General features: G+C 42.4%; 1 protein-coding gene across 6 annotated transcripts in view; it reads right to left on the bottom strand.

Moving 5' to 3' along the window:
- Positions 1-1,578: 1,578 nt before the first annotated feature.
- LOC137375824 (fibroblast growth factor receptor 4-like) overlaps positions 1,579-23,915 on the bottom strand; it is a 94,448-nt gene continuing 72,111 nt past the window's right edge. For all 6 annotated transcript variants that reach the window (XM_068043329.1, XM_068043325.1, XM_068043327.1 and 3 more), the window contains 4 exons: positions 23,251-23,321; positions 18,184-18,321; positions 9,115-9,220; positions 1,579-7,218 (listed from right to left, as the gene is read on the bottom strand). In XM_068043329.1, coding sequence (XP_067899430.1) covers positions 7,060-7,218; positions 9,115-9,220; positions 18,184-18,321; positions 23,251-23,321 — 474 coding nt within the window. In that variant the 3' untranslated portion in view covers positions 1,579-7,059. The remainder of the gene's footprint in view (positions 7,219-9,114; positions 9,221-18,183; positions 18,322-23,250; positions 23,322-23,915) is intronic.

Raw genomic sequence — 23,915 nt, 5'->3', positions numbered from 1 at the left:
AGAACTTCAGTGGAGAACTGCTATAATATTTCAAGTGATTTTATAACAAAACTAATACCCAATTTTAACTCTTGGCCAGTTTTGGGTAGCTGCACTTGGGTAGGTAGAAATTCAACTTCTGCTCCAAAGATGAGGTCGGAAAGTTGGGAGGAAATGGCAGAAAATTGTGCTCCTCAGAGGCCAGTTGCAGATCAGCTACTTAGAACATCCCACTAGGGTCTCACAATTAGGAAAGCAGGAGTAGGTCTGTGTATGTGAGGTCCTCGTGAGGTGCCGTTGTGGGCCCCATAGGGACAGCAAAAAAAGTTTTAAAAACGTATCTTTTTGGGCCTCTTCGGGACAGCTCTTCTTCCTCCCAGTCTAAAACTGATGGGAAACAGTGCCGTTCCCACTCTGACGCCTAGATAAAATTGCAGTCGGGTCCCGATTACATCATCAAAGCCCAATATGCAATATGTAAAAAGATGCCACCAGCTTCGGGTCAGAGTTTTTGCCACTTGCTCACATGCGTAGATTAAAATTGGGAACTATCGGCTCCCAGCAATCACCAGAGCGGGTAAGTAACCTCAGCAATTTTAACTGCCCACCTGCCCATCCTAGAGTGCAAAGATAACTCCATGTTCCTTTACTCCATTACTAATTGCCTCCTTAAACCCCTCTGCCTGCCTACCCCACTCTTACCTTAATCAAGAAGTGGGATGAGCTCATTGATTTCTTCGTCACCAAGATGAAAGACCATCAGTTCAGCTATCTTTGCTGCTTCCCTGCTTTCCCCTTGCCCACCATAGCAAACATTGCTCAGCCCTCATCCTACAATAGCATGAGCCCTCCCCCTCTCTAGTTTCTCTCCCACCTTCCGCACACCCTTTCCAAGCTTGCTGCATCCTGGAGACCCAGCTCCTACATGCTCAACCTCATTCCCACTAAATCACTTCACCACCCACCATTCCCTCCTGGCCTCCATAGTAGCTGACATTGAAATGGTTCCTTCCCCTCAGCTACTGCTTTCTTCCCTTTCAAATTCCCTTCAGCCTCCCTTCTTCAAAAAACCTAACTTCAATTTATAACTTGCCTTTATAACTTACGGAGCCAAACCTAACCTCTCTGACTTCTCTAAATTCCTTTTGTTGCCTCCTAGATTTGTGCCAGTGTTTCGTACTAGCCTTTGTTTCAGTTCCTCCAGTCAAGTTTCTGCCCATCCAAGAATACTGAAATCGCCATAACCAACATCATTCTCTGTGATTGGAGCCTGGGTATCTTTATGCCGAATGGCAGCCATGCTTCCAGTACCACATTCTCAAATTCCCTCCCTAAATTGCTTTACTACTCTACCTTTGAGACTCAGCTGAAAACCCATCAAGCAGTTATTCATCCCTCTTAATAGCACCTTTCTTTGCTTGGCATCCATTTAATTCCTATGTCTCTGTGAAGTGTCTTGGGATGTTTTTACTTAAAAGGTACTATATAAATGCAAGCAGTTGTTGTTGCTTTACAGTAGCTTTTCTTTCTGCTAAACTGGGAGTGTTACTGCACAGGAAGAGATAGAGTTATAGAGTTATATAAACATCACAAAGCTGATTTCACCTTAAATGTCTTTATTTGGCCCTAAAACTGGACAGTTTATTGTTGAATACATGAGGTACACAGACAGGGTTCACTAGGTCAGTCTGGCTCAATGACCTTTTACATAAAACAAGTTAAACAAGGAAATTGTTCCAGATTAAATCAATGTTGAAAAAGGCAGGAATTACTTAATTGGCTCTAATTGATTTCAATTATCTATGTAACTCTGAAAATACAGCAAGTGACAGGTTGCTGCTGTGGAGCAGGTCTTCAAACATCTTCAAATACAATGTCAGGGAAGATGAGGCCTTCAAACATTTCAACTAGAATATATAGTTTCTTTCATAAAAATCAATAAATTAAATGTAATTCTCTGAATTGCAAAAACACATTTTAATTTTACAAGTTGATTGAAAAGTTACTCATTTTTTGGAACATTTCTATCAATGAATTAACTCACCTAAAATGGGCTAAAATGTTCCAGTTGGGAGAAATTCCCATTTCCGGGTTTCTTCATCATACTATAGCTGGGCAATTGGTCTTCTTCACACTGCCCCAGTGGAATATCCTACTGATATACAGTATTCCAGCTCGTGAACTGGCTGTCTCAAGGACTGATTCTGGCAATAGTAGCAGGGAGATTTAAGTGATAGGTACCATGGGACTCAGACTGAACTCTGCACAGTTTGGAAATAGCTGTTGTAACTGGTGTGACAAGGGAATGATATTGTCACCGATATGGTGCATAATGGTATGCACACTTACGGCAAGGAGATTGTGTTGTTTGTTTGTGTGCATGTGAGTACAAGGGTATGTATGTCTGACAAGGGAACAGTACTGTATAGGAGAGGATGTCACCATGGATGTGCATGAGACAGAGCATTAATGTTGAGTATGTAATGACCTGGAACTCACTGCCCACAAGAGGAAGTTGAATGACCACCTGAGAGAAATAGACTTGCAGGGCTGCAGGAATCGAGCCAGAGAGTGGGACTGACTGCATAGTTTCATGGACAGCCGGCACAGACCCGATCGACCGCATGACCTCCTTCTGTGCCATAAATGACTCTGTGACTCTATTTCAGTAAATGTGAGAGACGAGGGCATTGTGCTTGCATGTATCAGTGACATGGGATTATGTGATATGTGCACTGTCAGGAAATAGGTTGTTGTATATGGATATCACATACATTAGGTGTTCCATACATTCACAATATGTTTGATATTAGAGTTCACAATTTTGAGGCTAGTGAGTCTTCTGCCAGTTCTATGGTAGAAAAATTACAAATAAGACCACCCAGAGAAGCAGTATAAACCCTGCTGTGATTTTAAAAATGTACGGACACTCACAAAAGAAATTGTAGAGTATTCTTGCATACAAATGACTTACAATATATTTGATTAATATTTTAAAAATATTACTGATAAAATTAATATATGGATTGTTATTTCAATGTAATAATCAGCCATTAAAGGTAGTACAAAAATATAGGTTCATTAATGAAATTATTTCTTAAACTGCTGATTCTTTCCTCCCAGTACACCTTGTGATGATTTCCAAAATGTTGTTGGTATTTTTACAACATAAGTATTTAACCATATGACTCAGTAATTGGCTGGTACCAACCTTGGTAAGACCAGTGTACAGTAATTGGCTGGCACAGCCTTGGTAAGACCAGGGCACAGTAGTATGATGAACTCAATCCCAAATAGTAGCACTACCGACTGGATGTGCTAGGAAACCTGATGAATTGTCTAATATGAAGGCCCCTAAGTTTCTAGATTAATGTCACTGGAATTTCTACATTAGGCTGATGTGAAAATCCTTCCTGTTGTCTTACAAAGTGGTTTTCATGGAGGTTGTCCATCAATTCTGTTTAAGCTTCAAACTAGAAAAAAAACCAATATTTGAGGAGGTATGAAAGAAAGTACCTCACAGCTTGTAAATCAATACTATTCAATATCTCAATGATCATCTCCTCTCTGGGTTTTGCCTTTACACTGTACTGTTCTTAGAGAAGAAAAAAATCCCAATTTAGGACAACAAAACCATGAATTTCCTATTGAGAAGACTGAAAAAAGGCTCAGTGAATCTATCTAGTCAGTAACAGAGATATAGATCAGGTTCAATCCCTAGTTTGCATGGCTCAGCAAGTTTGGCCTTGGGGATAGGATAGGAAAGTGGAGTTGATGTAAAAGATCAGCCATGAACTTATTGAATGGCAGAGCAGGCTCAAGGGGCTGTATGGCCTACTCCTGCTCCTATTTCTTATGTTCTTGTTCAGAGAGTGAATGAGGGGAGAGGATAAAATTAGTAAGGAAAAAAATGAAAGTTTTTGGGTTGTGGAGAGGTAATTTAAATGAATTGGTTTCTATAAATGATGGGGTAATGTATGCAACCAATCTTTGTGCCACCAGTGTTAGCAATGGTCCTTTATTGGTAAATGTTAATATGAATGTCAGGGTGTAATCACACAGTAATAACTAGATTAACTCTAGATAAACATTACACCTTTTAGTTCAATTCTCAGTCAGCATCCTGCCGACACTAAGATGACACACAACCCCACTACCTTAGGGGGTGGAAGATGCAAGCAGGCAGTCCTGCTTCCTATATGAGGATTGCAGTTCTGCCTGCTCAAGGGAGACCATATACAGGAATGCTGTCTCACCTTCCTGATTCTGTTTTATCCCAATCCTGACTTTAAATACAGTTCCACCTTCTTACTATTTCAATCGAACTGCTGTATCAGTCCACAGCAGGTTTTGAGGCAGCAGGCAGCTCCAAGAGGAATAACAAAACGAAGGGGAAAGAGCAGGAAAGAACCAGCATTCATTTTTACAAAGTGTTGTTGATGCTGAAGACATCAGTCATCCATGAGGAACCTTCAGCAACATAATGGAAAGAGGGGAGAAGCTTTCAGTCTTGTGCTTCAGCCTCTTATTCCTGTGGGTAAATTGTGCACAATAAAATGCACAATTACTGTAAATCCCTGCCCTGCCAACAGTATATCCCAGAACTCTTCAATTGTATTGTTGAAGAAAGGCACCTTCATTGTAGTACCAGTTTATGAAAAATAATTTAAAAAAAGGCAACAATTTGTTTGCAATAAACATGCCAATATAAGACATTCTGTACAGCTACATTCAATTCAATCTTATTTACAGGAAATGTGATTGATAGAAGGACAGGACAATTCAGGCATTCTGTGGTGACTGTTGGTCACATGTTCAAGGGTCCCGAGGTCATATTTATACTCATAATGCTAAAGTCTGGTTGGAAGGCACCCTATTTACAAATACTGCAGCAGAGCTAACTTCTTATCAGTCACTGAGTTTTGGTACATCAATGACTGACATTAAAATAATACATGAACTTACAGCAGCAGCTTCGGATCCTAAACAAAGCACTGTTTTTTTTTCATGGTCTCTATCTTGAGAACAGCCACTGGCAGCATGATTACAGTAATGGTGATGCTCCCTGAAGAGACAGTGTCCCTGATACAAACCAGCTATCAACATTCCTGCATCCCACTGCCTCTGAGAATGCTAAGGAAGTTAAACTTTTCAGCTGAAGCATGTTGGAGCAATTCTCCCACCCTCTGGACCCTGGACCAGTGGGATATGGATTCATTACTGCAATTTCTCTTCCCCTGCCCCTTTCCTCCACATTGCCAATCTGAGCTGTCTCAGTGTGTGGAGCAAAGTTCCCACAGTAGGAGATAGGTAAAATTGGAATGAAAGCTGCTCATATTTTCATGCCCTGGGAGTTGGTTATTCTCTGTTCGCTCAGCAACCGTTTGTGTATGGTATAAGAAACCAGGGAATGGGCAAATAACAAAAAAAGGAGTCTTACTCTCAAGAAAAAAACATAACATCCGAATGTTCTTTTCTACAGATGTCTCCAATAGCTACTGTAAATAATTCTAGACCACAAAAATATTGAAACTAATAACCAGAAAAGGAAGTATGACTGCCAATAAGTTTGGACATGCTCCTTAAACAAAAATTTCAGATACAAATATTTTTCTATTTTACAGTTTTCTGCAAGGTTTAAAACAGTAAACTGATGATTATCTGGATAAGTGGTGTTGCAAACAGCTGGACCAGCTGTTCTTGTTCCCAGACTGTTTTATTCACACAGAAAAATTAATTTAATTTTCTATAGAGAGTTGCTATGGTAATACCTCTTGTGAGACTAGTCACTGTGTTTAAAGGCAAAGGTGAATTCAGCGAATCAGTGGGATAAATGACTATGTTATTATGTCGCCAATTGTGTCTGGAGCTTCAATTCTAATATTGTTTAAATCAATCTGCTTATAAAAAAGTTAAACTTGAACTAGACGCATAAATCTTCCCATGGACATTTGTGGTGAGCTCAGTCACTGGGTCTTCAGAGCAGGCAGTTCCAGGAAAAGAGCCAGCCCAGATGTGGTACCAGCTCTGTAAAGATGGCAGAAATTAGAATTATATCACATTTATTTTGATAGCTATTTGCCTGTGTAGATACAGGGATATTTTCTCTTTAAAATGGGATATCAAACTATTACATCCTTAGGATTCCAAATACTCCAGAACTGATTCATCACTGTGATTTGGTTATAGTAGGATCATCATTTCAAGGCCGTCTAAGGCAAGTCGACAGGAACATGCCATCAGGACCAGGTGAAATTGTTATCTCAAAAGTTTTGTACTCCTTCTGTAGCAGTAAGTGGGAGCAAAATTGAACTCTTTTTAAAAAAAAATCTGGATTGCTGAGTGATGCAATCTCATTGGGAATTCATCATGTTGTTGAAGAAGATAGAGTTGATCCTTTTACTGGAAAGGTTAGTCCAGGAATTTCATGCTAACACACTTTCACTTGATCTGTTCCAATCATTGAAGTTTGTGATGAATCACAATAAAGGTTGAATCATGAAGTAAAATGTACTTTTTTCACTGGTTGATTCTTCACAAGTGGACACCCCTTGATATTAATTGCTTTTCAGTTTCTTCTTCTAGTCTAGGCGAATTTCTATTCCAGCTAAATTCTCTACTGGTCTCTGCTGTAGCTAAGTTTATGTTCCTTGACTGCCATAAGTCATCCCACTGTGATACTGCAGGTTCTTTGTTAGTGTCTTGCAGGAAAGTTGAAAATCATTATGATCACCATAAAGGGTAAAGCACAGAGCTCCGTAAGTAGGGAGTTCTGCTGCTGCCCCATGCCTGAATACACTGAGCTTTTCTCCATTCAAATATGGCTTTCATTGTCAAAATTATCAATCTCAAGTGGCAAGAATTTTTATGTCAGAATCAATGAAGATCTTAATGGTTTTACACAGCCATGCTGGGAAAGGATTTTCCTCTGAAAAAAGATATTTCATATCTTTCAGGAAGAAGGAGATCTTAAGGAAATTCAGTCTCTATCCAGTTTTGAACCACCTGCAAAGTACTGCCATGGTAAATTACAGGGGAAATTAACAATATTGAGCCAACAGTTCCAGAATTACATTTCTCTCAAGTCCTGTTTCGAGTGTTACAGTCATGGTAGTTGAGTAAGCAAGGGTCATCAGACAAAGGCTCATGGGCAAAGACAGAGTCATTAGACGAGCATGTACTGTTGCTGTCTTCACATAAGGGAGAATACTGCTCAAAAGGAGTGGAGAGGTCCAAATACTGTTGAGGGAGAAAATTCAAACACACTTACTTCATCTGTCAGACATCACAATCATTTACAAAATACAGTATACATTAAGAACAAAGTTATCATTGGACTTTTACATAACCTAGCTGGAATGAAAGCATCTCCAAAATAGGGGAACTGGGCTGTACAGTTGGTTATTACATTGTCTTTTTACATCTCAGGCTTGGGTTCCTATCCAGTGCATTTGGATAGAATGAACGTCTCCTCTGTTTAATGTCATAATGAAATGAGTTTGGCCAGGTTCAGTCCAGTTCCAAATAGGCACTGATTCTCAACACAAAGCTACCATAATTAAGCAAAAATTTAGATTTCACTTTAGAAATCTCACTTTAGAAGCTGTGAAGACAGGTGGTGTAGTAAATGGAGATATTTATACTGGTGCAGTAGAAGTGCTCTTCTGAGATTGGGAGTCAGGTACATTGGTGAAGCAATTTATCCATTATGTACTTGACAAAGGAATGTTTGCATTCCACAAAATGAGCATTTTACACCTTGTTATAAAAAAAATGAGAAACACTTCTTTGCTTCAAATTGTCTTCTATGCTACAATTTATATGGTTTGTAAGGCAACATAAAATCAGGAAAAAGAGATTGGGTAATGCCAAGCTTGGGTTTTAAATGCCTGGCGATACCAGGAGGAAGAACACACACAGTGTGGGCGGCACAGCACCGCAGTGGCTAGCACCGCAGCCTCACAGCTCCAGCGACCCGGGTTCGTTTTTGGGTACTGCCTTTGCGGAGTTTGCAAGTTCTCCCTGTGACCGCGTGGGTTTCCTCCGGGTGCTCCGGTTTCCTCCCACATGCCAAAGACTTGCGAGTTGATAGGTAAATTGGCCATTGTAAAAATTGCCCCTGGTGTAGGTAGATGATAGGAGAATTGAGGGAAGGTGGGGATGTGAGAGGAAAAAAATGGGATTAATGTAGGATTAGTATAAATGGGTGGTTGATGGTCGGTGCGGACTCGTTGAGCCGAAGGGCCTGTTTCAGTGCTGTTTCTCTCTATGACTCTATGATTAACAGACTGATGGAAATATTGGGGTGCATTGCTGAGATTGTTTTTGGAAAGAACGGACTAGTGTCCTAGCCTTTCTTCTATTCGTTCATGGGATGTTAAAATTGCTGGCAGGGTTGGCATTTTTGCCCATGTCTAATTGCCCTTGAGAACTGGTGAGCTATATTCTTGAACCGCCGCAGTCTGCAGGTCCATCCACAGTGCTGTTAGGTAGGAGGTTCAAGGAATCTGAGCCAGTGATGAAGGAACGACAATCTCTTTCCAAGTCAGGCTGCTGTGTGACTTAGAATCACAGAATCATAGAACTTTACAGCATGGAAGGAGGTCATTCGGCCCATCGTGTCTGCGCCGGCCAACAAGTAGCCATCCAACTTAATCCCACTTTCAGCTATTGGTCCATAGCCTTGTGGCTTACGGCATATCCAAGTACATTTTACATGTTATGAGGGTTTCTGCCCTTTCAGGCAGTGAGTTCCAGATCCTCACCACCCTCTGGGTGAAAACATTTAAAACATTTACACTTTTAATTAGGTCTCTCCTCAGCCTCCCCTGTTCCAAACAAGCCTATCCAATTTTTCCTCATAACTAAAATTCTCCAGTCCAGGCAGCATCCTTGTAAATCTCCTCTGTACCTTCTCTAGTGCAATCATATCTTTCCTATAGTGTGATGAACAGAACTGTACTCAGTACTCCAGCTGTTGCCTAACTAGTGTTTTATACAGTTCAACTGTATACAGACTCGAAGTCACTCTGTACAAGGTATTTTGACTTCAGTACAGTAAGGATGCACAGAGGAAGAAAACTGTCCAGGGGAGAAAACTTGAAAGCACAGCACATAGTATGTAGGTGCACTAACCTCATCTGATATTGAAGTCAACACCTTGTCAAGCTCTGCCACCAGTTGTTTGAATGTTGGTCTCTGAGAAGACACTGCGTGCCAGCATTCCCTCATGAGCAAATACCTGAAAGAGAGAAATACAATTTGTAGGATCCAATGACAATAGTTTCACACAAATCACACATTTTGTCACAAACATTTGAAGAGCAGACTTGCTATTGCTATTTTGAATGCCTTTGCATGGAATCTATTGAATGAGATGCACATAAACAGTCCAAACAATCCCCATATTAAGACACGCAAGGAAAAACTGCATCAAGCCCATTTGTGCAACCACCCCACGCCTAGTCCCAACAAGGCAGGCAGCATGCAAACTTTGTGCTGGCTCCTCATTTCAATGATTGCAGCATGCAGCCCAGTGCAGAACTTGCTGCCAACTGGCTGCACACTTGAAAGGGGACCCAGCAGTGTGCGTGGCTAGCACGTGTTCAACAAAAATACATTCCATTAAAAGTTCAACAAAAATAAGTTCCATTAAAAAACAAAAAATCAGTGAGAAAGATCCATCTGTGGCTTACTAGGGAAGTTAAGGGTAGTATTAGATTAAAAGAGCAAAAGTAAACATTGGTACCCTAGAAACAGACACGAGAAATTAGCACAGGGGATGAAGAAATGGCAGAGACTTTGAACAAATATTTTGTGTCTGTCTTCACAGTAGAAGACACAAATTACATACCAGAAATAGAGGGTAACCAAGAGGCTAATAAGTGAGGAACTTAAAGTAATTAATATCAGCAGAGAAAAGGTATTGGATAAACTTAAGGGACTAAAACCTGGCAAATATCCAGGGCCTAATGGCCTAGATCCTAAGGTTCTAAAAGAGGCAGCAGGAGAGATTGTGGATGCACTGGTTATGATTTTTCAAAATTCCCTAGATTCTAGAATGGTCCCAGCAGATTGGAAGTTAGCAAATGTCAGTTAGCCTGACATCGGTTGTCAGAAAAATGCTGGAAAAAATTACTAAGGTAGTCTTAACAATGCACTTAGAAAATAATGGTAATGATCAGACAGAGTCAACATGGTTTTACGAAAGGAAATTATGTTTGACAAATTTATTAGAGTTTTTTGAGGATGTAACTAGTAGTATAAATAAAAGGGTAAATATAGTATACCTGGATTTTCAAAAGGCGTTCGATAAGGTGCCACACAAAAGGTTAATATGCAAGATAGAGGCTCATGGAGTTAGGGGTAATATATTAGCATGGGTGGAGGATTGGTTAACGGACAGGAAGCAGAGAGTAAGGATAAACGGGGCAATTTCAAGTTGGCAGGCTGTAACTCGTGGAGTGCTGCAAGGATCAGTACTGGGGCTCAGCTATTTACAATCTATATTAATAACTTAGATGAAGGGACTGAGAGTTAAGTAGCTATGTTTTCTGGCGTTACAAAGCTAGGTGGGAATGTAAGCTTTGAGGAGGACAGAAAGCAGATGCAAAGAGATTGAGTGAGTGGGCAATAAAGTGGCAGATTGAATATAATGTGGGGAAATGTGAGGTTAATCACTTTAGTAGTAAGAATAGAAAAACAGAATATTTTTAAAAGGCATGAAACTCCTAAATGTTGATGTTCATGGGTGTATTCATACAAGAAACACAGAAAGTTAGCATGCAGGTACAGCAACCAATTTGGAAGGCAAATGGCAACTTGGCCTTTATTGCAAGGGGATTGGACTACAAGAATAAACAAGTCTTGCTACAATTGCACGGGGCTTTACTGTGCTGTACTGTGCACAGTTTTGGTCTCCATATTTAAGGAAGGTATCACGCCAACTTGCTTTGCTGAACAATAATTTTCGTTAATCCACTGACTGGAGATCTGAATATTTTTTTTTGAAGAAATTTAAAAGGAACAGATAAAAAAAGGATGAATTTGCTGGCCGCTTAAGATGGCCCCCTAATTTGTAACACTGTAGCCTATGTTACAAGGCTTGTAAGGCAGAGATGAAATGGCTGCTCACCCCATTAGGAACCAAGACCAGGAAGTTTAAGGGAACAACCTGTTCTTTTTAGCTAGAAAAGAAACACTGCTTCCATGTTTGAATCACTGGGTGACTGTCATGTAAAGGCCTGCTCGGATCTGCAAAAAAAAACCGGACCCGAGCCCGATAGAACCACATCCGATCCGAGCCCGACCTGGCCCGGTTCCTTCCATTTTTTCCTGCGCCTAACCCGACCCGACCATCAATTAATTTCCGTTTTTCCCTTTGTTGCTGATCTGCACAAGCTTACAATAACGGTAAAAAACCCCCACCTTTCTAGGCAAATTATTACATTAACAGTGGAGCCACTTACCTGCGATAGAGCGTGTCCGACCTGAGCCCGAATGCTGGACCTGGAAGTGCAACCCGACCCGACCTGAACCCAACACATGTCGTCGGGTCCCGTCAGGTTCAGGTTGGGTAGCAGGTCTTTACTGTCAAGTGACAAGCCCCTCCCCATCTGTGGTTCTAAACTTGTGTTTTTCTGCAACAGAGAGATGATGATTCTGGACTCTGATACATGCAGACCCAAGTGGGAGTCCCTCTCTCTCCATTTCAGCTTACAAGCTTTCAGCTCTGCCTGTTGACTGACCACCTTTGCATACTCCGGCTACAATCAGAAATCCTGTTGGGAGGAAATCATCTACATCGCTGTCTCCAAGAGACCCACCGAACCAGTCGTCTACCTCTTCAAACTAAAAGCCTCAGTAGCACCGAATTCAGCCGAATCACCAAACACCACAGACGGTATACCCCTTTTTTCTATGGACTCGAACTCAACCAAAATACCCTTCCCCACTGTGTAACCTATTTGTGTGTGTGTAAACCTCCAGTGTGTGTATGTGAGTGAAAGTTGGCACTTAGTTTATTATTTTTATTAGTCCGGTTTAGGTACAATAATGTTAACCTTTGTTAAACTCAAGAAAACCTGTCCGATTGGTTCTTCTTGTGATCATAGCAAGTAAGTAATCAAACACCTACTGTATTGGCCAGTACATCCACTTTAAAAAAAATTAAACCTGTTTTGGTCAAACAGGGAGAGGGAAAAAAGGGAAGCCCTTTGACCCTTCCTCACCTGACAGTAACAGAAATTTGGGGGCTCACATCTGGGATCAAATCCAAAGACAAATGGGAAATTGGAAGCGGGAAACCAAATTGATCCCTAGCAATAATTTTAAAACGTCAGTTCCGGTTTTCTTATGGTTTTCACTGCTGGAGTATTAAAATGTCCACATTTGAGGCCAGTACCTTCCTAGACCAGAGTGAAGTAACTTGGGCCAGGTTAGAAGCCCTACCTGTTGAAGAGTGACGAATGTAGCTGGACAGTTAGAGATTACTATCCATCCAAAAGCTAGGAAGCCTGAAATCCTAAAACTTGTGGCCAACCTTTTTAAAATTGACACAGAAGAACCGGAGACAGGCATAGAAACTGAAACAGACGAAGTAACATTAGCTAAGATACAACTAGAACAAAGGAGACACAGCAGAGAGAATTTCAGGAAAGAGGAAAAGAGAAAGCTTTCCAGAGAGAGAAAGAGGAAAGAATTCTGGGAAAGGGAAAAAGGAAGAGCTTTCCAAAGGGAGTTAAGGCAGCTTGAACTGAATAGGGGAAGACCCAATGTACCCAGTGAAGGTGCCGTTAGTGAGGAAACCTACCCCTAGCTCAGGACCGGCTGCTGAGCTCTTAAACTTCTCCCAATTCATTCCAAAGTTCAATGACGGGGATGTGGAAGCATTTTTTGTCTCTTTTGAAAAGCTTGCAAAACAGTTGAAGTGGCCGGCAGAGAGCTGGACACTGTTATTGCAAAGCAAACAAATAGGAAAAGCGCATGAGGTTTATTCAGTGTTGTCTGATGAGAGTTCATCAGATTATGAGATGACTAAAAATGCTATCCTGGGAGCATTTGAGCTAGTACAGGAGGCGTACCGCCAAAAATTCTGAACCCTCCGAAAGCACCCTGAACAAACTTACCTCGAGTTTCTAAGAGTTAAGCACTTGCTTTTGACCAGTGGATACGGGCACTTAAGATAGAGTCCACCTATGAAAACCTTAGAGAGGTGATCCTCCTCGAGGATTTCAAAAACTTGCTTCCCCTTTCCATAAAAAAACCATGTGGAGGAACAAAAGATTCCAAGAGCCAGGCAGGCAGCAATCCTGGCTGATTATACACTTATTCACAAGCCCTTGCCCCAAGTCACCTTAGTCACCTCCAAAAATCTGAAAAGGATAGAAAGTGGGAGGGTGATAGGAGGATGAACAGCCATGGGTGAGAATGGAGAGCTGGAAACACAGTGGGCACTCCTCAGGCCTAATAGAAAGGTGCTGAGAACAGGGGTGATGCCCAAAAGCCTGTATGTTTCCATTGTAACAAGGCAGGTCACCTTCGAGCTGACTGCTGGAAGTTATGGGGAAAACCCATAGGTTTAGTCAAGGTACACCAGACCAGTGCAGGAAAAGGGGCCCTGATGGAAAGCACAGCAGACCAGGCAGTAAAAATCAGTAAACCTACCACTGAGAGTGCGGGAAAACTTAACAAAATCCCTGAGAGTTACCAGAATTTTGTGTCCAGAGGAAAAATGACCCCATACCCCTCGAGTGAGGCGTGTAAGCCATAGTCATACTTAGGATACAAAGGCATAAGCTTTCCCCCGAGAAAAGTATATGCCCTTTACTTTATACAGGGTGCACCTGGAGTGCGACCTTGTTTCAGGACCGGCAACCCTGAAAATTGCCCCTAGTTTACCTGTGGACGGGGTCGACCTGCGCCTGGGTAATGATCTGGCGGGGGAGAAGGTGGTAGCTTCCCCAGTGGTTTTAGAGAGACCGAAAGAGGTCAGGGAGACAGAGCAGTTACAGGAAAAGATTTCTGGCATTTTTCCTGACTGTGTGGTTACCTGGTCCATGGCCAAACAAGCTCCGTCAGAGGAGGCTGAACTGGCACTGCAGACAGATGACCGTACTGTCTGGTTATCTGAAACCTTCTTTGGGAAGTTAGAGGAACAAAAGGATGGGGTTAAACAGGTCTTCCTTCGTCGAGGCTCAGCAAGTTGACCCAGGGTTAAAAATGTTAGCACAGACTGCCCAAACTGAAGCTGAAGCAGACGGAGTCCCAGAGTGCTACTATTTAAAGGTTGAGGTGCTGATGAGAAGAGTGGACAGTGATTCACCAGGTAGTGGTGCTGCCGAGGTACCGTAGGGAAATACTGAGAACAATTCATGAGATTCCAATGGCTGGACATGTCAGTATCAAAAGAACCCGAGCCCACATCAGACAGCATTTTCACTGTCCAAAACACCACAAGGATGTGGTGGAGTTCTGTATGACTTGCCACACGTCCAGGTTGTGGGGAAGCCTCAAACTGCAATAAAATCTGCACGCCTAATTCCTATAACCTGCTTTTGGGGAACCGTTCAACAGAGTGCTGGTAGATTGTGTGGGACCCTGCCGAAAACAAAAGGGGGCTATAAGCATCTTCTCACCATTGTGGATGTAGCTACTCGATTTCCGGAGGCTATTCCTCTAAGAACTATCTCTGCCAATATAGTGGTGGAGGGGCTAACCCGATTCTTCACCCGATATGGGCTGCCTGCTGAGATCCAGTTGGATCAGGGCACAAACTTTATGTTCAGTATTTTTTAAAAGGTCATGGGTAATTTGGGCAAAACCCAGCTAAAGTCCTCAGCCTACCACCCACAATCACAAGGGGCTTTGAAGTGGTACCACCGGACCGTAAAGACAATGATCAGGGCATACTGCTATGAGTACCCCCATGACTCGGACAAAAGGCTGGGATTTCTTCTGTTTGCTACCAGAGACTCACCCAATGAGTCCACTGGCTTTAGTCCCTTTAAATTAGTTTCTGGACAAGAGATGAGAGGTCCTCTAAAACTAATCAAGGAGAGGTTTTGGGGACACAGGGACGGATCATCCCCATTCGACTACATCTCCATGTTCTGAGAACAGCTCACGAGAGCCTGTGCAGTGACTCAGGAACACCTAAAAACCTCCCAGACAGCTATGAAAAGGCAGGCAGATAAACATGCCAAGGCGAGAACATTTCAGCCCCAAGACCATGTGTTAGTGCTATTACCAATACAGGGAGAACCAGTGAAAGCCTGGTTCAGTGGCCCATACAGAGTAGTAAAGAGAATTAGCAAGGTGAATTATGTAATTGACACTCAAGGTCGTAGGAGAAAGCAAAGGCTGTGCCACATCAATATGTTAAAACAGTATCACAGCTGGGAAGGGGCCAAATAAGCCTGTCAGGCAGTCAGGAAAGAGGAGGGCAAAAGGAACAGTGAGGACGAGTTAGAGGGAGGCCTGGAGGATTCCCAAATCTAACCCCCTACTGTCTGGTTAGCTAACACTGAAATGTGAGAGAAATTAGACACCGTACTCTTGTATTTAAAAGCAGAACAGAGAGGTGACCTAACAAGGCTGCTCACAGTGTTCAAAGGGATCTGCAGGAACAAACCAGGGTTCGCAACCCTAACCCTACGTGATGTGGATGTAGGAGAGACCCCTCCCATAAAACAAAATCCCTCTCGCCTAGTTCCCAGGAAACTGACCCATGTTCGGGAGGAAGTTCAGAATGAAGACCTAGAAATTAAAGATTTAAATTCTGAAGGGAGACACAGGAAAGCTGATAAGCCAAAGGAAAACCCTAAGCCCTAAGGTTTTGTGGCAGATTTGGAAGGTGGTGATGGTAGTGGTGACTGCAAATCAAGTATCCTAACTGAGGAGGAATTGTGGGCCAGGCTGGATGAGCTGGAACAGGAAGAGATGCAGAACGAAATTGATTGGTGGTCTCAAGCTGCAAGGAAAAAAATCCAGCACTGTGTTAAAGTACAAAATACTATGAAGAACTTCAAGGCAGGATTAAAACTTTGCCTGACAACATGTCTTATGATGTTATAGTGCCATTTGGCTCACTTGCATTTATGCCAGGACAGCTAATCCACACAAATGAAGTCACTGTTTTACCAGGTGACAATTGGTTTGCAAAGTGCTCTGTAAAGCAAGCTGCTGGCCTGGTGCAGCACAGGAAAAACCATGTACAAAAAGCACTGGATGATCTTCACAAAGTTATGAACAACTTTGAATCCAGGGTAGAGTTTATTGATATAGAGAAACTGGAAATGGAATGTATTGTAGCAGTACACGAGGAAATACGGTACATGCTGGAGCACAAGCTGATTGAGCCCAGTCAAAGCAATTGTACTCATGCCCAATCCCGGATTTAAAAAAATTAAAGCAGAGTATGGCTATGGCAGTGAGACTGATGAGTGTGTGTGTGCCGTTTCTTTTTAATTTGTGACCTCATAATGAAATGTTCCTGTTGTCACATTTCATTTTGTGTGGTGGGGAGGTTAAATTGTGACGTTCATTAATCCACTGACTGGAGATCTGAATTTATATTTTTTTGAAGAAATTTAAAAGGAACAGATTAAAAAAAATATGAATTTGCTGGCAGCTTATGATGGCCACCTAATTTGCAACACTGTGTCCTACATTGCAAGGCTTGTGAGGTGGAGACGAAATGGCTGTTCACCCAGCAAGAACCAAGACCAGGAAGTTTAAAGGATCTACCTGTTCTTTTTAGCAAGAAAAGAAACGCTGATACCCTGTGTGAATCATTGGGTGACTGTCGTGTGACAAGCCCCTTCCCATTTGTGGTTTTAAGCTTGTGTTTCTCCACATCAGAGAGGAGAAATTTCTGGACTCTGATACAGGCAGACATAAGTGAGGGTCCCTCTCTCTCCCTATTTCAGCTTACAAGCTTTCAACTCTGCCTGTTGACTGACCACCTTTGCATACTCCGTTTACAATCAGAAACCCCATTGGAGGAAATCATCCACATCGCTGTCTCCAAGAGACCCACCAAACCAGTCGTCTACCTCTTCAAACTAAAAGCCACGGGACCACCGAATTCAGCTAGAAGCCAGCCGAATCACCAAACGCCACAGACTGTATATCCCTTTTTTTCTATGGACTCGAACACAACCAATCTACCTTTCCCCACTGTGTAACCTATTTGTGTGTGTGTAAACCTCTGTTGTGTGTGTGTGAGTGAAAGTTGGCGCGTAGTTAATTATTTTGATTAGTTTGGTTTAGGTAAAATAAAGTTAACCTCTTTCTTTGTTAAACTCAAGAAAACCTGTCTGATTACTTACTTGCTATGATCACAACAAGAACCAATCAAACACCTACTGAATTTGCCAGTACATCCACTTTAAAGAAAAAGAATTAAAGCTGTTGTGGTCAAACAGGGAGAGGGAGAAAAGAGAAGCCCTTCGATCCCTCCACCTGACTGTAACAAAGGATATAGGAGGCAGTACAGTGAAGGTTCACTAGATTAGTCCCTGGGATGAGATGGTCGTAGCTCCCACCACTGTCACTTCGCCAGTGTCCATGCTGTTGCCTCTTAGCCAGCCCGCTGAGACTGCTGCCACCCATGCTGAGGTGGTGCAGGACGAAGCAGGACCTCAAGGCCCAAAGCTGCTCAAGGTTGACCTGCAAGGCCAATTACTGTTTCCTCCAGTAAAAATCAGCAACCTTCCACCAGCCATGCTTCAAAAGAACTTTGTCATTTAATCTCTCCTGCCCTCTGCCCTATCACATAACTTATCTTTTGTTCTTCTTCCCCCACTCCACCTTTCCCTTGCTGAAAGCCTATTACAATTCTAACCTTTGCCAGTTCTGATGAAAGGTCACAGACCTGAAATGTTAACTGTTTCTCGCCACAGATGCTGCCAGATCTGCTGAGTATTTCCAACACTTTGTTTTTATTCATGCTACATATTAAGTTGTTTTAGGTCCCTTAACAATATTACTAAGAGTATATTAATAAACACTCATATCTATGTTTTTCCTACTCTTCTTTTTGTCATTAATAGTAAATTTCACACTCCCAATGGGGAGCAGCATTTACAGAGGATGCTGGGATTGCAGACTCTGCCTTTAAAAAAAACTAACAGGTGAAAGGGGTAAAGAAAAGTTTATCAGTTTATTTGTATATACCCAATGCAATGCTGATAAGTAACTTACAGCTCATGTGTACAGTTGGAGGGTTTGTCCATTCGATGGCCCTCCTTGAGAAGCTTGAATAACTCCTCTACAGGGATTCCTGGATAGGGAGAGCCGCCAAGTGTGAAGATCTCCCACATCAAGACTCCAAATGACCATCTGCATCGGGATGGGAACAAACCAAGGATTCAGGTCAATCACTCTGTTGTCTAACTACTTGAACACACTCATGGAAATTGTTATTAGTATTGTGATTGAGAGAATTTACAAATGATCCACAGTGTGTTTTCATGAAAATTATGACAATGGCATCAAGTGCAATTTTTTTCATACAGCAAGGCTGGATTAATCATATTGTTCATAATTCAGTGCAATTTGAAATAAGCCATATTTATTTCACGAGATCACAAGGTAATTAGGGATGATGAAGGAAGCCATTTATCCCAGTTGGATTCACCCAACCATTCACACCATTGTCACATTCACTTGTAGCTTAAATTATTCCAGGGTTTGGTTTCACTACTCTATCTTGAAGTCTACTCCACAAGATGATCACTCTTCTGTGAAGAAAATATCCTGATATGCATCCTAAAAGTACTCTTCTTTAGTTTGAACCTGTTTCCCCTAGCTCTAGACCTACAGTTGAATTTAAAGTAATATTCTGGGTTAACTCTTACCTTATCCTTAACATGTTAGATATTACATTGCAGGGATGGTGTAGGAGGGAGGGTTTTGGTTTCCTGGATAATTGGGGCTCTTTCTGGGGTAGGTGGGACCTCTACAAACAGGATGGTCTTCACCTGAACCAGAGGGGTACCAATATCCTGGGGGGGAGATTTGTTAGTGCTCTTCGGGGGGGTTTAAACTAAATCAGCAGGGGAATGGGAACCTAAATTGCAGTGCCAGTGTACAGGCTGTTGAGAGTAGTGAGGTAGGGGATAAGGTTACAGGGACACAAGAGGGCACTGGCAAGCAAGAACTTGGTTTAAAGTGTGTCTACTTCAACGCCAGGAGCATCCGGAATAAGGTGGGTGAGCTTGCAGCATGGGTTGGTACCTGGGATCCTGATGTTGTGGCCATTTCGGAGACATGGGTAGAGCAGGGGCAGGAATGGATGTTGCAGGTTCCGGGATTTAGATGTTTCAGAAAGAACAGAGAAGAGGGTAAAAGAGGGGGGGGTGTGGCATTGTTAATCAAGGAAAGTATTACAGCGGCAGAAAGGACGTTTGAGGACTCGTCTACTGAGGTAGTCTGGGCCGAGGTTAGAAACAGGAGAGGAGAGGTCACCCTGTTGGGAGTTTTCTATAGACCTCCGAATAGTTCCAGAGATGTAGAGGAAAGGATAGCGAAGATGATTCTCGACAGGAGCGAGAGTAACAGGGTAGTGGTTATGGGGGACTTTAACTTTCCAAATATTGACTGGAAATACTATAGTTCGAGTACTTTAGATGGGTCTGTTTTTGTCCAGTGTGTGCAGGAGGGTTTTCTGACACAGTATGTGGACAGGCCAACCAGGGGCGATGCCACATTGGATTTGGTACTGGGTAATGAACCCGGCCAGGTGTTTGATTTAGATGTAGGTGAGCACTTTGGCGATAGTGATCACAATTCGGTTAGGTTTACCTTAGCGATGGGCAGGGACAGGTATATACCGCAGGGCAAGAATTATAGCTGGGGGAAAGGAAATTATGACGCGATTAGGCAAGATTTAGGATGTGTAGGATGGGGAAGGAAACTGCAGGGGATGGGCACAAACGAAATGTGGAGCTTATTCAAGGAGCAGCTAATGCGTGTCCTTGATAAGTATGTACCTGTCAGGCAGGGAGGAAGTTGTCGAGCAAGGGAGCCGTGGTTTACTCAAGAAGTTGAAGCGCTTGTCAAGAGGAAGAGGGCGGCTTATGTTAGGATGAGACGTGAAGGCTCAGTTAGGGCGCTTGAGAGTTACAAGCTAGCCAGGAAGGATCTAAAGGGAGGGCTAAGAAGAGCAAGGAGAGGACACGAGAAGTCATTGGCGGATAGGATCAAAGAAAACCCTAAGGCTTTCTATAGGTATATCAGGAATAAACGAATGATAAGAGTTAGAACAGGGCCAATCAAGGATAGTAGTGGGAAGTTGTGTGCGGAATCAGAGGAGATAGGGGAAGCGTTAAATGAATGTTTTTCGTCAGTATTTACAGTAGAGAAAGAAAATGTTGCCGAGGAGATTACTGAGATACAGCCTACTAGGCTAGATGGGATTGAGATTCACAAGGAGGAGGTGTTAGCAATTTTGGAAAGAGTGAAAATAGATAAGTCCCCTGGGCCAGATGGGATTTATCCTAGGATTCTCTGGGAAGCCAGGGAGGAGATTGCAGAGCCGTTGTTGTTGATCTTTAAGTCGTCATTGTCGACAGGAGTAGTGCCGGAGGACTGGAGGATAGCAAATGTTGTCCCCTTGTTCAAGAAGGGGAGTAGAGACAGCCCTGGTAATTATAGACCTGTGAGCCTTACTTCGGTTGTGGGTAAAATGTTGGAAAAGGTTATAAGAGACAGGATTTATAATCATCTTGAAAAGAATACGTTCATTTGCGATAGTCAGCACGGTTTTGTGAAAGGTAGGTCGTGCCTCACAAACCTTATTGAGTTTTTCGAGAAGGTGACCAAACAGGTGGATGAGGGTAAAGCCGTGGATGTGGTGTATATGGATTTCAGTAAGGCGTTTGATAAGGTTCCCCACGGTAGGCTATTGCAGAAAATACGCAAGTATGGGGTTGAAGGTGATTTAGAGCTTTGGATCAGAAATTGGCTAGCTGAAAGAAGACAGAGGGTGGTGGTTGATGGCAAATGCTCATCCTGGAGTTTAGTTACTAGTGGTGTACCGCAAGGTTCTGTTTTGGGGCCACTGCTGTTTGTCATTTTTATAAACGACCTGGATGAGGGTGTAGAAGGGTGGGTTAGTAAATTTGCGGATGACACGAAGGTCGGTGGAGTTGTGGATAGTGTCGAAGGGTGTTGTAGGGTACAGAGGGACATAGATAGGCTGCAGAGCTGGGCTGAGAGATGGCAAATGGAGTTTAATGCGGAGAAGTGTGAGGTGATTCACTTTGGAAGGAGTAACAGCAATGCAGAGTACTGGGCTAATGGGAAGATTCTTGGTAGTGTAGATGAGCAGAGAGATCTTGGTATCCAGGTACATAAATCCCTGAAAGTTGCTACCCAGGTTAATAGGGCTGTTAAGAAGGCATATGGTGTGTTAGCCTTTATTAGTAGGGGGATCGAGTTTCAGAGCCACGGGGTCATGATGCAGCTGTACAAAACTCTGGTGAGGCCGCACCTGGAGTATTGCGTGCAGTTCTGGTCACCGCATTATAGGAAGGATGTCGAAGCTTTGGAAAGGGTGCAGAGGAGATTTACTAGGATGTTGCCTGGTATGGAAGGAAGGTCTTACGAGGAAAGGCTGAGGGACTTGGGGTTGTTTTCGTTAGAGAGAAGGAGGAGGAGAGGTGACTTAATAGAGACATACAAGATAATCAGAGGGTTAGATAGGGTGGATAGTGAGAGTCTTTTTCCTCGGATGAGGATGGCAAACACGAGGGGACATAGCTTTAAGTTGAGGGGTGAAAGATATAGGACAGATGTCAGAGGTAGTTTCTTTACGCAGAGAGTAGTAGGGGCGTGGAACGCCCTGCCTGCAACAGTAGTAGACTCGCCAACTTTAAGGGCATTTAAGTGGTCATTGGATAGACATATGGATGTAAATGGAATAGTGTAGGTCAGATGATCGGCGCAACATCGAGGGCCGAAGGGCCTGTACTGCGCTGTAATATTCTAATTCTAATTCTAACATTCTCTGCACTACCTCTAGCACTCTACCATCTCTCTTGTTTCTTGATGACCAAAACTGCAGTACTCAAGGTGATGTCTGAATAGAGCACTATACAGTTTCATCATTACCTCCTCTGACTTACATTCTAGTGTTTTGAATATTGTAGTTCAACATCCGATTTGTTCATTATTGCTCTGCATTGGTTGGACAGCTCCACTAAGACGCCTAGGTTTCTTTCAACTTTGTCCTTAACTATTTCCACACATTAATGGAATATATTTGTTCTCTATTTTTCTTCCAAGTTGTAGCACTTTATATTGGTCTATATTAAATTTCACTCATCATAGATCTAACCAGTTACATTTCTTATACAACTTATTCTATAGTTTCTATGCTGCCTCTTCCAATTCTACAGTTCTTGCTAGTTTGGTATCACCTGCAAATTGACCACTGTATGTAAATTAGAAACAGTAATAGTCTCAACACTAAGCCCTGAGGTACCCCACCCAGTATTTGACCCCTCCACACAGATATTACTCCTCTAATGAGTACTTGTTTCCTATTCTTCAGCCAATTTCTTATCCATTTCCAGGGTTTACCCTGAATTCTCACAGCTTTGAGTTGAATGAATAAGCTTCTGTATGGAACTATATATCACTTTTGAAACAAAAGGGAAATTAAGTGGAGATCTCAGATGTTTTGGATAACATCAGTTTAGTAATCGGTGACTTGAGTGGATATAAATTTTTCAGGTGCAGGCATGGCTTCTACTATCAGTAGTGAGTGACTCATATCTCTTCAATTTCCTAGCAGCTATGTGACAGAGAACAAGTAGTCTGAATCTCTCCCTTTTTGCACACTATACATAATAGATATTGGCTGATTCAGCCTATTCCACTTTGCCTGTTGAATGAGTGATGGCAAGTGGTTCAGATGAAGGTATGCAGTAAACAGATAGCAGTCCAGCTGCCCTGTCCTTTCCATTGCAGCAGGACTTATAATATGTTTACCACTATATATATTGAAATGCAGTGGATTCCACAAAGTTTATCACATTCGGAATAAATTATATCCAAAGTTAAGGAGGAGCCTCCATCAGTAAAGTGAGTTAATATTATGACAGAATGTCTAACTTGTCAATCCATTCAGTGCAGGGTGTAATGACACAGCACTGGCAGGTTCCTGTCAATCATCTCTTAACTTTCTTACATTCAGTGCAACCTGTTCAGACTGAGTGAGGAGAATGCAATACTTAAGAGTACTTAAACATGATCAGTACTTACACATCACTCTGGTGCGTGTACACTCTGTCAAACAAGGCCTCTGGCGCCATCCACTTTACTGGCAAGCGACCCTGGAATAAAACATCAAAGTCATCATCAGTGAGCCTAATATCCCCTTTGGACAAATTCAATGTACTTTCACATTAACATTCATGACAAACTGCCAGCCATAGCCTCATGTATTGTGGTTCCAAATATTACAATAAACTATATGCATTGTCCAAAGCACATTACTTATTTGGACCTACAATACTAGATTTATTTGTATTTGCTACTTACCTCCTTTCCTGAAATTTGGGTCTGGTTTTAATAGTATGAGCAGTGCGCCAGCAGTTTTCCAAATTTTTTTTTTTTAATTTGTTCTTGGGATGTGAGCATCACTGGCAAGGCCAGCATTTATTGCCCATCCCTATTTGCCCTTGAGAAGGTGGTGGTAAGCCTCCTTCTTGAACTTCTGCAGTCCATCTGGTGTAGGTACACTCACAGTGTTTGCATCTGTAGCAGTTTGGAGTGTAGCAGAGTGGCTTGCTACACCATTTTAGAGGGCAGTTAAGAGTCATTCACATTGCTGTGTATCTGGACTTACATGTATGCCATACCTGGACAGGATGGCAGATTTCCTTCTGTGAAGGTCATTAGTGAATCAGATGGGTTTTTACAACAAT

This window comes from Heterodontus francisci, chromosome 12 (genome assembly GCF_036365525.1).
Source record: "Heterodontus francisci isolate sHetFra1 chromosome 12, sHetFra1.hap1, whole genome shotgun sequence".
Taxonomy (NCBI): domain Eukaryota; kingdom Metazoa; phylum Chordata; class Chondrichthyes; order Heterodontiformes; family Heterodontidae; genus Heterodontus; species Heterodontus francisci.
Note: the sequence above shows the minus strand (reverse complement) of the source record. Positions and strands in the feature narration are given on the sequence as shown.